This window comes from Chenopodium album, chromosome 12, assembly GCF_948465745.1.
Source record: "Chenopodium album chromosome 12, dcCheAlbu1.1, whole genome shotgun sequence".
In the NCBI taxonomy this organism is placed as follows: domain Eukaryota; kingdom Viridiplantae; phylum Streptophyta; class Magnoliopsida; order Caryophyllales; family Amaranthaceae; genus Chenopodium; species Chenopodium album.
The window spans coordinates 46,833,524-46,847,733 of NC_137845.1; the positions used below are offsets into that span (position 1 = coordinate 46,833,524).

The 14,210-nt window shown below is 33.8% G+C and overlaps 1 protein-coding gene across 1 annotated transcript; it reads right to left on the reverse strand.

Moving 5' to 3' along the window:
- Positions 1-1,257: 1,257 nt before the first annotated feature.
- Positions 1,258-10,035, reverse strand: LOC145572466 (thylakoid lumenal 15.0 kDa protein 2, chloroplastic-like). The gene is made up of 6 exons (XM_081631440.1): positions 9,741-10,035; positions 7,139-7,242; positions 2,146-2,236; positions 1,945-2,013; positions 1,754-1,863; positions 1,258-1,518 (listed from the first exon to the last, which is right to left on the reverse strand). The coding sequence occupies exons 1-6, from the start codon at positions 9,862-9,864 to the stop codon at positions 1,426-1,428; spliced, it is 591 nt and encodes a 196-aa protein (XP_081487566.1). The 5' UTR covers positions 9,865-10,035; the 3' UTR covers positions 1,258-1,425.
- Between the last annotated feature and the right edge of the window lie 4,175 nt (positions 10,036-14,210).

Sequence of the window (14,210 nt, forward strand, 5' to 3'; positions counted from 1 at the left end):
AACTAATACCGTGGCTACTTTCGTTGCCCACTCCACAACAAATCCTCTTCTGTCAAGTGATCATACATCGCTCTCAACTCAACAAATCACATCCCCTGCCGTCACTAATCCCACGCCACAATCTTTTTACCAATCTCATACCATGACCACAAGACTGCAAAATGGGATAAGGAAACCGATTGATAAGCTTAATCTTAATGTTGAGGTTAAAGAAACATTAAGGTTAAGCTTAAGTGGAGAGCGGCCACAAGAGTGTTATGTGACCGAAGCATTCTCTTACAGTTGAAGGGAAAATTCTACATGATTGCCATAAAACCAATGTTACTCTATGTTACAGAATGTTGGGTTTCTAAGAAAAAGCACATTAAAAAGATGGAGGTTACGGAAATGCACATGTTAAGGTGGATGTGCAAGAACACTATAAGACATATAATCAAAAATGAGATTATTCGCAAGAAAGTAGGGGTGACAGACATTGTAAACAAACTAAGGGATAATCGTCTGCGTTGATTTGGACATGTAAGACGGAGATCCGAGGGTGTACCGGTACAAAGAGTAGAAGAGTGGGACCATGGAGGGGTTAAACGAGGGAGAGAGAGTCTGGAAATGACTTGATTGGAAGGAGTTAGGAATGATTTGAAGTATATGGATTTGTGTGAGATAAGACATTGGATCGTAAGGGATGGAGGAGGAAGATTCTTGTCGATGATTACACGGAATAATCACTTTTAGTTCATGACGTCAACCCCACTAATGGGATTAATGCTTTGATTAATTGATTGATCCATCTACTTTCCTTTTAGCCATTTTATTATCAGTATTATTTTGTTTTTTTTTTAAAAAGAACTTATAAGCTTTCCACCTAACCTCATCTGTAGAATGTTTTACATTAAATGATCAACAATTACACGGAGTTTAATTTGGCAAAATTAGGGAGTTCATATGTAAACGCATCTTAGGCATATAGTATATATTTTCATTGTTATTCAAGAATGCATGTCTTAGGTCTTAGTACATATAACTGATATAAGTAATAAGCTGCGTAGAAGAAGAGTATGGTTATCAACAGGAAGGTGCATATTGCATCTTGTAGGCCAGAAGAATTACAAAAGATATTGCAGAACAAATTCTAAGACAAGACAATATTAAGCATAAAGCATTAAGTTTTAAAATTGCATACTGCTAATTTGGGATTCAATATAATCAATAGACAAATGTTTGTTTAAAATTAACTATACAAGTCATATATATTCTGTAGTTATTTTTAGTATGTGAATTTTGAAATTACACAGGGAAAGGAAACTTCTATGAAAATACAGGAAACTTCTACGAGCATACCAACTTCCAGAAGAATTATGTAACAATATTACTATTTTAAGCTATCAAAAGAGGGAATTTCTTCCTTGGTCTCCAAGAACGTTCCATTTATTTTACCTCTGAGCAATTACTTGGACCAACAGGTTCTCTTAAGCAATAAGATATAGCATTAACGGCAGCTTCAATCGATGCATCTTCTCCCTACAACAAATATAAAATCAAGGAGTCATGCAGATTCAGTTGGGTAAGGGGCAACAGATTACCCGAGAAATGAACCCCTAATAGATACCTAACTAGCTATGCAATTCGACATTTACGAAACGACATGATTAAGTAATCTCCGCTACATCACACAACCAAAACTACCTGTCCCTGAACTTGAAATGTAAAAGATGGCAAACAAAAGGTATTGCTTTGAGATTGAAGGGACTTTCACATGTTCTTTCCAGTAGAATATATTTCCATATTTCCCAGCCAAACGACTCCAGAAACTACGTGGTATGTCAAGGTCAACTTGAGCTCCCACATTGAAATTCAATATATTCCCTATCAATCAGTTGCATTCTAATCATATAATGTACCAGCACAAGATTTATTCAAGAGGAGTTCCAAAAACGATATTTTTACCAAAAGTAGGATCAGCAACAAAGACAATTGTTCTATCATCCACTTGCCAAAAATCCTTGATAACCAACCCTGTGTGAAGACTATGGTTATATTCTTCTATAAAGTTATGCCAAAAAATTCTGAAAATCAGAAAATGTAGACTTCTAAGAAAAATTATAACTTGGAGGGGGTAAAAAAGCAAGGAAAGAAAGCTGTGGCTACCAGGCGTATCTGGGTAATTTTGCGCCAAGATTCTCAACTTGAATCCTGTATCTTTCTCAAGGTCAGCAATCTCCTCTGAAAGCCTCTTTTCCTGGAAAATTGTCATTGCAGTATGAATACTCTTCCAGGTAAAACTTATTGTTTTGCCAACAGTATATGCTGTACGCTCTGGATAATAATCTACAACATATACAATCAAAGTGCTAGAGATAGTTTATCCTCTTTTGCAGTAATTCATGAGGGCATCCATTCCATTTACATTAACCAGTGACCAATGTACATTTCTATGCTTAAGGTCAGATAAAAAGATACCAGGCTTCCTTTTCTTAAAACTTGCTTATCAAATCCTGAGTTAACAGTTGAAGTAGATCTTCAGCATTTGTTTGGGACAAAAGAATCCTAATGTGATTTACTTCTAAGAACTGTTTTTTATGATAAGGTTTGGCTATAGAACCCCCTAGTAGCCCCCATATCCGCAGCAATAAAGAATACTTCACAATAGTATTAGTATTAACTTCCCTGAATGTGTTTCTTTAGTTGTAATAGTGCCTAAAATTAAGGTTATAAATAGCCATGGATGTAATCAATAGAACTCAGGCTTTGCAAATGAAAAATAAACAAACACTTTGAGTGTTCTTAGGTTGAATTATGTAATTTAGATGGAACACTACAAGTGGGGAAGGAGGGAGGAAACTGTAGACGGGAAATTAACACTGTTAATGCAGAACAAAAACTTTAAGGAATATGAAGTGCAAGAAAGATATTTACATAGAAACTTCTTTTGCCAACCAAGAAGAAAAACCAAAACCACTCAAGATTTAAACTCTACTATTTTCACTTTAATAGGAAACACCTTGCAACCTACTCCCTCTATCCCTATTGGTTTGCCCTATTTCATTTTTCATGGTTTCGAGATACGCCTTAAAACATAAATATCTTCAATTCTATACACGCAAAATTTATACTACCACCGTTTCATATTATTTGCAACGATTAGACATTTTTCCTCTCTACTTTATGTCAAATCGTTGCAGATAATATGAAATAGAGGTAGTAAAAACTTGAAAATGAGATGAAACTCTTATCAGTAGACATTGTAACGAATCTAACAAGATCTCACATTACTATATTATTTCTTATAGATTAGTGAGGATTTATAGTCAAAGTTTTTGAATTTTGAGGCCAAAAAATACAATGGGGCAAAAAATAAAGACAAATCGAATAAAAGGAAAACAAGCCACTCGTGAGTTCCAAAGTACCCTCAAACCCTTGCTTAAGTCACCCCAAATACACACTTGATAATTGGTTAAACTCGTATAAACAAAAACTCATGAATATTTAGGAGCTTGGAATTGGTTAAAGTTAGTGGATAACAAATATATTTCTTTGTGATACACTTCCACTTGATAATTATGAAATGTACACAAGTCAAACAATTAGTTTGTTTGAGGTTTGATGAATTCTATAAATTTAGAGAAGCAATAAACTCACAACCTACTTCCCACTCTCCACAACAATCATGTTCCCATACTCTTAGGACATGATCCCACTTGATGAGGGTAACATGCTAACTTGGTCACTGAGTGCTAGGAAAATCTCAACTAATTTCCTTAAAATTAGCCACTATATATATCAAATTAAAAACGTGATAAAAAGGAAATTTAAAAAAAAAAAAAAAAAAAAAAAAACGTTGACAACCACAGTAGCTAACATGCAACGAGAAATCCAAAAACTTCAAACGTCTAGTGCATTATGAAGATATCACTAATCAATCTCATCAACAAGATGATGAACACATGGATGGAGGAGATGATGATTGCAATCCATTACACCAAGCCGATGGTGAAACTTAATTACTTAAGTGGAGAAACATTGAATTACTGGCGAACCCATCGTCCTCGACACCAAAAAAAGGATTTTAGAATCAAAGTTGAATTTCATGAATGTAAAGAAGGTGCTCATCTTGATGAGTTCATCGAATGGCTCCACAAAGTTAAATGTGTATTTGATTTTAATGACATCACACACGACCGCAAGGTCAAGGTTGTCGTTAGATCAAGAAGCATGCATTCATCAGATGGAAAACCTAAGACAACAAGAACAAGGTTGTAGTAAAATTTGTACATGGGATAAAATGAAGGTGAACGCAAGCGCAATTTTTTTCCAAATCACTATTGCCAAGATTTGTTTCCAAGTGTATTGTTGAATTTGAAGACTTGGCACTAAAGTGTGACAATGTCGAGTCGAAAGACCAAACCATTCCAAGATTCTTGACAAGCTTGTATTAAAAAATCTCAAAAGTTGTACAACTCCAAGTCCCAACTATATTGGTCATTCAATGACGTCACCAAACTTGTTTTAAAAGTTAAAAGCCAACATCTAAAGGAGAAGATGGATTTAAAGTTTTCTCTAAGGAAACTTCATCACAACGAAAACGGTTGAAAATTCTAAAATTGCAACGAAAGCGTTTTAAAATACTTAAGGCCAACTTTAGGAATCGCGGCGAAATATTTTTCAACTAATTTTGTGGTGGTATTAGAGTTGACCTGAAGTATCCTTAGGGACAACTTTGAATCCCGTCTTCTCCTTCACTTATTAGCTTTTAACTTTTAAAACAAGCTTGGTGACATCGTTAAATAACCAATATTTTTTGAGTTGTACAACTTTAGAGATTTTTAATCCAAACTGATTAAGATTCTTTCCAACAATTTGTCCTTTCAGCTCGGCATTGTGACATTTTATTGACAAGTCTTCAAATTCAGCAATACATTTAGAAACATATCTTGGCATTAGTGACTAGGGGGAAAAAAATTATACTTGAGCTCACGCTTCAATTAATCCAATTTACAAATTAATTTTACGACCTTCTTGTTTTCATTGCCAACTTAGATTTTCCCACCAAATGGATGCAAGCTTCTTAAATATTATGGCGACTAACTTGACATTGCGATCGTGTAGGATATCCTTTAAATCAAAGACACGTTCAACGGTGTGGAGCTATTCGATGAACTCATCTAAATGAGAACCTCCTATTAAATCAGAATTTTCAACTTTAATTCAAAATTCCTTTTCTAGGTGACAAGGATGATGGACTCGACGGGAGTTTAATGTTTTTCCACTTAATTATCACCATCGGTTTGCTGGAATCATTTGCACCATTCAATTGATCGTCGTCTTGTTAATGGGATGAATTAGTGGTAACTTCCTGACGTGCAAGACGTTTGAAGTTTTTAGATTTCTCTTCTATGTGAGCGTGTCATAAACAGGGCGTAGTTGATGATTTTCTCCACAACAAATAAGTAAAATCTAGCTACACTCTCTATACACAAGTATTCACTTTCTTTTTGCCGTTTTTCAAACCTAATATAAGATTAATGCCTCATTTGGCAAAACTAGCGATGGTGGGTAAGGTTTAGAAATTGAGTAGAGGCCAGAAAATAACTATCAGTAACTATCGATTAGTAGTAAGTAGAGATTAGCTATCAAAGTAATGGTTGATTCTATGAGTGTTAGGCAAAAATAGCGGTTAAAATATTTGAATTCAATTTTTTTTAAAAAAATACACATACATATTGTTTAAAAATTACCAAAATTTGACATACGTTACCCGATACCTTTAAAACGGTAATATTTTTAACGCACTAACCGCTACTTAAATCACTACCTTGTACAACTCTCTATTTTTTCCTAATAATGGGTCACTACCTCAACCGCCAAAAAGGGCCTAAGTTAAAACATTATTTCTCTTATAAGGAGATCATGGTGCTATGGGCGTGAAAATCAGAGTCTCCGATAAAATTAAAAAAAAATAATCAAAACAAAAAAATGTAATTTTTAAGAGACAAAATGAGGTGTGAGAGAATTACCTAGGAGGGGTCAGATTCATGTGAACAGGTTGTAAGATTATTGGGTCCTTAGCAATTTGGGGTGGGACGAAGTGAAGGTGATGGCGCGATGGAGTACAGTGGTAGGGTTTATGGCGGAGGTAATTTTTTCTTTGGGTGGGGAATTCAAGCGAGGGGAAAGTGGCAGGAAAACGGTGGGGTAGTATGGCGGCCAACATTATGTGGGTGAATAAACCAAGTTCTACAATGAGTAGTGAAGTGGCGTCATCGGCCTTGTCAACATGAGAACTTCAATAAAGGGTGGCCGAAAGGTTAAAGAAGCCTTTTAGTACCAATTTGACACCGTAATGGCCAGGGGTACTGGGGTAGAATAACAATAGTCCACCACCACACTGCAACGATACAACTCTTTTAATTTATGGACAAAGATCACCACTAGGAAGCAGCAGAGCAAAACCTTGGATATTGTAACACCACCAAGGGGTAGCCTTAGAACACTAAGTGTTAGGTTACTTTTCATATGCAAAGCTTGAGTTTTACTAATTACATCCATGGCTATTTGTATCCTTAATTTAGGTATAATTACAACTAAAGACTTAAATGCAGAGAAATTGATACTATTGGGAAGTTTTCTATATTTCCAACATGGTGTTACTTAAGTTTTCTATATTTGCAGGGTGTTATTGTATCCATCATTTCTCTCCACTACTTCCTAGTGGTGTTTCTATATCTAGGAATTAATAAAGTTGTATTGCTACAGTAACCAACAGGCATGGTGATTTGGCTAATTGTATCCTGCCCCTAACCAGTGAGTGTCAATAAAGGAAACAAGGAGGCATAGATTAGAAACTTCAAGAGGCGATGTCCCACTTAAGTAAGCTGAAGTATGTCTTTCCACTAAACATAGTGTTCTGGATATTATCTATATTGGTTTGTTACCGAAAGTCATCTGCTCTAATCACAAATAACTCTGACAATGGTCATTACAGGACACCAGTTAGACCAAAAGCATATGATAACTCTGATGCGAGTATCTAATTGATAAAGAAAATATTCCACAGAGGAGCAGCTCAACATGTCAATAGTTAAATCCTTAGGCAGTTGCATAATATAGATTATAGCTTAATAAGAATGGAAAGATAGCAGACCTGCCCAGCAGAAAGGAAGCCAGCCACATCAATAACAGCAGTGTATTCTTTAGGGAGCATTTCAGGTTTATTAACACCTGTTTTGGCTTCAGCATACTCAACTCCTACAAAAAGTAATACATAATCCTTTCAGCTGCTTGAGAAAAGAAAGGTATCCAGCAAATTGCATAACTGACCACCAAAGATAGATTTTTGGTAAAACATATACAGTGTCCAACATAAAGATCCAGGAACTACCCATCAAGATCATGAACTTCTTACTATGCTTCTTATTGGTGATAGTAGTCACAGCAACCATGCTGCTAACACAGCCACATCAGTATCACAACATGCAGCTACAGCAGAAGTGGCTCGAGCTCTTTCTTCCTATTTGATCAAGACTATTCTAGAAGGTTCACTATAGTTCTTATTCTCGAAGCTTCCTGAGTTAGTTAGTTGGGGTTGCCAACTCAGCATTGTAAATAACAGAATTCTGTTAAGCCTTGTATATTTCCTTCTCTATATTTGTTGTACTATATATATAATTTATAAGCTGTAATAACATTATTCAGAAAATAATAAACACTTTAACAATTCACAAATTTCTCTCTCTAAATTCTCTCTTCTCTCTCTAAAATTCTCTCTCCTTTGTCCTGTTCTTGAGGAAGAAGTCAGCATAGTTGCTGATTTCATCACTTCTTATGGTTATGCACAAATTAACAAAAATAATATTAATCATAATAATTTGAAGTCAATGCTTCATCCCGGACAAGGAACCTTTTTTATCTACGAAGTTGTTGAAGTAATTAATCACTTGCATATGTATATTAATTTCATCAGATTATAGAATGTCGATAAATAAAATTATACAAAAAGAAAGTCAAATCCAAGAGAATTTGTTTACCTAATCCCTCAGAAGCAGCGAAAAAAATTTAATATTGCCTAACCATAAAAACAGAGCCCTAACCTACTGGGTGAACTCATGTAAATGAATTATTTGCTACAAAAATTGACCAGAAACAATTCAAGAGCTGAAGAGTTTGGTCGGTCTGTTGAAAAACTGTTAGGGTTACAGGCCATTCCAGTCCTTATTTAGCTTTTCAGTTTCCACCTTCTAAAATCCAATGCAATGCCAATGTAATATATATGCTCCTGGTTATATGGAGCCTGTCACTATATATATATATATATATATATATATATATATATATATATATATATATATATATTGGGCAACAAATGCCTACTATCTTCTTCTTTCCTTTTCTGCAGAGGATGTTTTATACACGTAACTATGTGTTCATCATGTCCTATGATTTAAGAGGTTACTTTGAAAATTACCTGACTGTCTTTTCTAATGAAATAAGGTTAACTTTAATAATGAAGGCAAAAATAATTTTTGAAGGAAGAATCCAGTATGCATTCTCAAGGTTTCCACTAAATAACTGCTAAGGTTAAGTTTTGGTAACAGAAAATTGCTAGGACCTGGTGAGATGATCAAACAATTATAGTATATTCTTGTCATAAAGTTATGAATCCATAGAGTTCCCTAAGAAGAAATGAGCTTACAATGATATATATGTGATAACTTTAAACAAAACAAACCCCTTGCTCACTCAAGCTTCAGCCTCAAGATATGCACCGTTTTTTCTAGAGCCGTAAAGAAGGCTTCCGCTCAACAACCCATTTGATAGGCAGTAACAAACGATGGTAATGATAGTGACTAAATTCTTATGTCAATGACCAGATTAATGCACATCTATTCCCGATTATACCCCCACAGCCTCAAATATGTGCTTTTCTTCATAGACTACCATTACCATCATAAGCAGTATCACTCCAAGAACTTGTATTGAAAATCAAGGAAGTGAAACACAGAGTCAAATGCTGAGAAGCATTACCATAGAAATTGTCATGGGACATCTCTAGCAATTTTACTCATTAATAATATGTTTTTGTCAAATATCAACACCCAACAAACAAGTTATAAAAGGTTAATTACTAAACTCTGAATTTGGGATACCAAATCGGACTACAAAACCATTTACCTATTGTACTTCTAGGTTGCATAACTAACAACAACCTATTTCAATAATACAAACCATACCCCAAATCTATGTTTACTCACACTTGACCACAAAAGTTGCATAACAATTGTCCGCCACAGGAGTACCTGAGTAACCAAGTCACAGTATGTGAAAAAATTTGTTGGATACCATAGAGTTCGAGTAACATAGCTCATACAAGGCCGTGTTTATTCACTGGATTTCCACTTATTAGAACTAAGTTCAAATAAAGGTTGATAAGTTCAATTCAATTATGCTCAAGGAAAATTCAGACAGGTGCGTTACGTAGGCTACCTAATTTCAATTTACATCTAAAAACAAGCTTTAACAATGCAAATTAAAAAAAAAAAAAAATAAATAAAAATTATTCCATTTCATTCCTAATTAAGTTCAAGCTTATATTTCCCTTCAAAAAACAAAATGTTCAAGCTTATATTCTTATCCAATAAATCATCAACCAACACAAAATGCACCCACTAAACATACACCATAATAAAATTACAAAAAAGTTAAAGAACAGCTAAAACACTAAAAATAAGAGCAGACTTAGCAATTACCATTAAAAGAGAGTGCAAGAGCAAGAGAGCTAGAAAGTGCAAGTTTCAGGGATTTGGACCCAACTTCAGATACCCATTTCTTAAATTGGATCAATTTTAGTTTTGGGATAGCAGGAGTTGTCATTCAAGCAGTTAATTTAGCCGGTCTTCCGCCATTAACAGCCCAGGGAAGATGGCGGACCGCCATTGTTTTACCTTGAAGAAGTGGGATAAGACACAATTCCAGAATTCTGTTTTTATTTATTTTTTTTATTTGGGCCTGATAGCCCTTTTTTTGTAACGCACTAACGCCTCTAATTTACGGAGTATTTAATTTTTGCCTTTTGGATGTCACAATTCACGACTCATCTCGGTGGTTCGAGGGTCAGAAATAGTCAGCATGCTAGCAGCCCGACACGGCACGAGCCCGTAGGTGACACGGCCCGACACAAGCAACAGCCATATATCCCAACAACTCTAATGTAACGGCTAGTTTTTGCTTTCTACCGGCTAATTTTTGCTTCTAAGGCCTACTTTCTCTAATTCTCTATAAATACATCAACTCATCATCCTTTTTTTCCCACAATTTATCTATTCTCAATTCTCTTAATCTCTTATAATCTTTAATTCTGTGATTCTCTCAAACTCAATTATCAAAATTCTTAAAAAAAAATTAGAAGCTCGTGAAATTATTTAGTGGAAAGCAATCGAAGCTTGGTTGTAAGATCTAATTTATCTTTATTTTAATTTATTATTGTTATTATTTTGTTATTATTTTGTTATTACTATTGTTGTTATTATTATTTCTATTGTTATTATTATTCTTATTCTTATTCTTATTATTATTGTTATATTGTTATTATTGCTTGTATTATTATTATTGTTATTAATTATTTATTTTTTGTTTAAATTAATTGTGGTATTTTTAATCATGGCATCAAATCCAAACCCCTCTTCCTCCTCCTCTAGGAAACCCCAAATTTCTCAATATCATCTACATGGCTTCACTTACAATTATGAGAGGGATAGGGATGAACTTGTGAGAATGTTAATTCATGCTGAACAACCTTTTCTCTTTGCCGAAAATGATCCATTTAACAATTACATTAATAGAGCACTACAACCCCAACACAAAAAAATCTCTAGAAAAACTATCCGTTCAGCTGCTATGAAAACTTTTTTAGAGTACAAAATGAGGTTAGCTAAAGAATTAAGTAATCTTACTTGTAGAGTTTCTTTGACCGCAAATGCATGGGATAGTAATTATGGATATTATTATTTGTGTGTGACTTGTCATTAGGTGGATAATGATTGGTTATTACAAAAACGCATTATTCATTTTAAAATGCTAGAATACCCACACACAGGTCTTAATATTTCTGATCATTTAATGCAGGCTATTGATGCATATAATCTTAGTCCCAAAATCATGTTTGTAACATTTGATGATGTAATATCCATAATATTTAATGCAAATTTAGTTAAACAACAATTGACCGACGTCATATTAGATGGAGATGTACTTCATATTAGATGCATGTGTCATGTTCTTAATTTGTGTGTGAAGGATAGAACTAATGCAATTGGTCCATTTTATCACAAAATTAGAAATACTATTATTTCTATTAACAGTTCTAACATGAGATTTCAGGAATGGAAAACTTTTCTTAAGCAGCAAAAAATAAAGGGTATCAAAATCCAAACGGATTGTCCAACAAGGTGGAATACCACCTACGAAATGTTGAGTAAGGCAATCGAGTAAAAGGTTCCACTAACAGTTTTTTTTAATCAAAAGTTTCCACAATTTGCTTTACTAGAAGAAGATTGGTCTAATTGTGAAAAATATATGCAATTTTTTAAATTATTATATAGTATGACGCATGGTTTTTCTTCAGTTTATAATCCTTGTTCTCATTCTTTTCTTAGCAATGCATGTTTACTTGCCCAACTTTTCACTGAACATCGATCCCAACAAGATTATGATGAATATCTTCCATCAATGGAGGAAAAATGGCGTAACTATTACACCAATCTTCCTATGATTTATATTTTTGCTTCTATATTAGATCCAAGGCAAAAGTATGATGGCACATTTCTATTAATTGATATCTATTTTCAATTCATGCAATTTGATGATGATGTTGAGTCTTATAAAGCTAATGTGACCTATCAATTTTTTGCATTATATAGAATTTATGAATCTAAATATGAAACTGTTTCTCGATTTGCTCTTTCTCAATCATCCAAAAATGTAAGTAAAAGGGCAAAATGTTTATTTGCACAAGCTGCTAACATGATATCTAAGTTTTCAGGTAGTGAATCATCGTCTAGGAGAACACAAAGCGATGTTTCGGAGTTGCAAATGTACTTAAGTTATGACTTCATGAAAGGCATGGATGAAGAAGAAAAGTACGGCCTCGACCTCCTTGATTGGTGGAAAGCACATAGCACAAAACATCCAATTTTGGCAACAATGGCGCGTGATATTTTCGCTATCCAAGTTTCCTCCGTTGCCTCCGAACGAGCTTTTCGTGCATCAGGAAGGATTTTAGACGATAAAAGAACAAATCTAAAACCTGAAACACTTGAAATGCATGTGTGTCTCAAGGATTGGTTGGATGCCGAATATCGCTCGCAAGATCATACTTGTGCACAAAACGACAACGATGATGAAACATCTGCTTCTAACCTCTTCGATTCTAACAGTTCTCAACCAATTTAACTAGCCGATGACCTCAAAGAAGAAGAAGAAGAAATGTAATTAGATCAAATACTATTAACCATAGATATTTTTTGTATTAATGTACCCCGTACAATAAAATAAGTTATTCATCAAGTATTGTACGATTTTTATCATTATCCTTGAATTAGATAGGAATGTTGTTGTAACCAAATAATTAAACAATCTTTTAAGCAATAATAATATGGAGTTTGTATTCCTTATTGTTTATTACTATATATACTATACTTAGATTCTTAATTGGTCAGGGGGTTTCTTGATTAGGGGTTACTCGATCGATCAAGGGTTAGTTTCTTCAATTTTACATAAAAAAAATATAGGAGTAATTAGCTGTGACACGTTCACTAAAAAAAAAATCCTTTTGTCGCGAATCATTTGTTAAGAAAAATTAAGAAGCTTAACACAAAGGCAGGGGAACGACGGGAAATGAACCCACGCATGGTGGATTCACAATCCACTGCCTTGATCCACTTGGCTACATCCGCCCCTTTCCTAATTTAGTACAAATTATCTCTTCCTAACTAGTAAAGGTAAAGGAGCAATAACAAATTTCTTGACAGAACAAGAAATCTATAATACCCCGTATTTTTATACGTATTTTAATTAAAATAAGTATTTTGAGAAGTATTTAAATAAATTGAAATATTTTATTTAAAGTATTTTAATTATTCATTTTAATAAGTTTAAAAATATTTTATAAAAGGAAAGTTTATTTAATTAATTATTTTATTTAAGTTGGGATTTAATTTAAGAAAGTTTTATTTTAGTAAAGTTTTATTAGGGAAGGGATTAGGAAAGACTAAAAAAGGAAAGTTTAGAGAGAAGGGTTTCTAGAGAAGGGGTATAAATATTCAACACTTGAGGCAAATCAAACATTGCCCAGAGTGGAGAAAACCCAAGGTAAACTTCTCTCCCTTTCTCTTTATTTTTCTTTTTCTTTTTCTTTTCTTTTTTTTCTTTCCCTTCCCCTTTTCGGCTTCCCCCTCACCGCCGGCCACCACCACCACCGGTGGGCCGCTGGCCGCCAGCAACAGGCAGCCACCAGCGCTGGCAGCAGCCGTGGTGGCTATCGGCTGCCACCTCTTTTTCGAACAAACAAAAAAAAATTTAAAAATTTGTTTTAAATACTAGTTTAATCCTAGATCTAATTATTAATTATGAGTTTTGTGATTTGATTTTTTTTCATATTTGATTATGAGTATTATGTAAATTAATTTTCAGATTTTATTTCTAATTGAAAAGCCCCAATTTTTGAAACCCTGGGTTCTTGAATTATAAATTATTGAAGGATTATGATATATAATTGTTTAAATCTTTGATTAAAGTGTTTTAAGGCTAAATTACAGCAAGTTTTCATTAAAATATAATGCTGGAATTTTTGGTAGTTGCATTAAAAATCAAGTTTCTTTAAGGAATTTCAATCACCCATTAATTGGGATTAAAGTATGATGTTTTAAATATAATTTCAGCTATTTTAATTAAATTATAAGGGGTTTTATAATAGTATATATTGCTGAAAATTTGTGTAGAGAGGATTTTAACACTCTTCTATGATTTTAAATTGTAGGAGACTTCGAAGTGAGTGATTTCTATTAGTCGTGGCGATTTTAAGATCGTATACAAGGTACGTTCGCGTACTTAGCATAATTTTATTGATGTAGTAGCATGCTAAATGTGTTTAATTGATTACAAGTAGTATCATGCTAGATTTGGAATGGAAATTATGAATTGGTTGTTATTGGTGATTGAAT

What these genes read in the sequence shown, in the direction of transcription:
- LOC145572466 (XM_081631440.1), bottom strand. Translation starts at nt 9,864, where the DNA reads ATGACAACTCCTGCTATCCCAAAACTAAAATTGATCCAATTTAAGAAA. An exon ending in TGTTGCTGATCCTACTTTTG is followed by an intron (nt 1,864 to 1,944) that starts GTAAAAATATCG and finishes ACTGATTGATAG; the next exon opens with GGAATATATTGAATTTCAAT. An exon ending in TATTCTACTGGAAAGAACAT is followed by an intron (nt 1,519 to 1,753) that starts GTGAAAGTCCCT and finishes TATTTGTTGTAG; the next exon opens with GGAGAAGATGCATCGATTGA.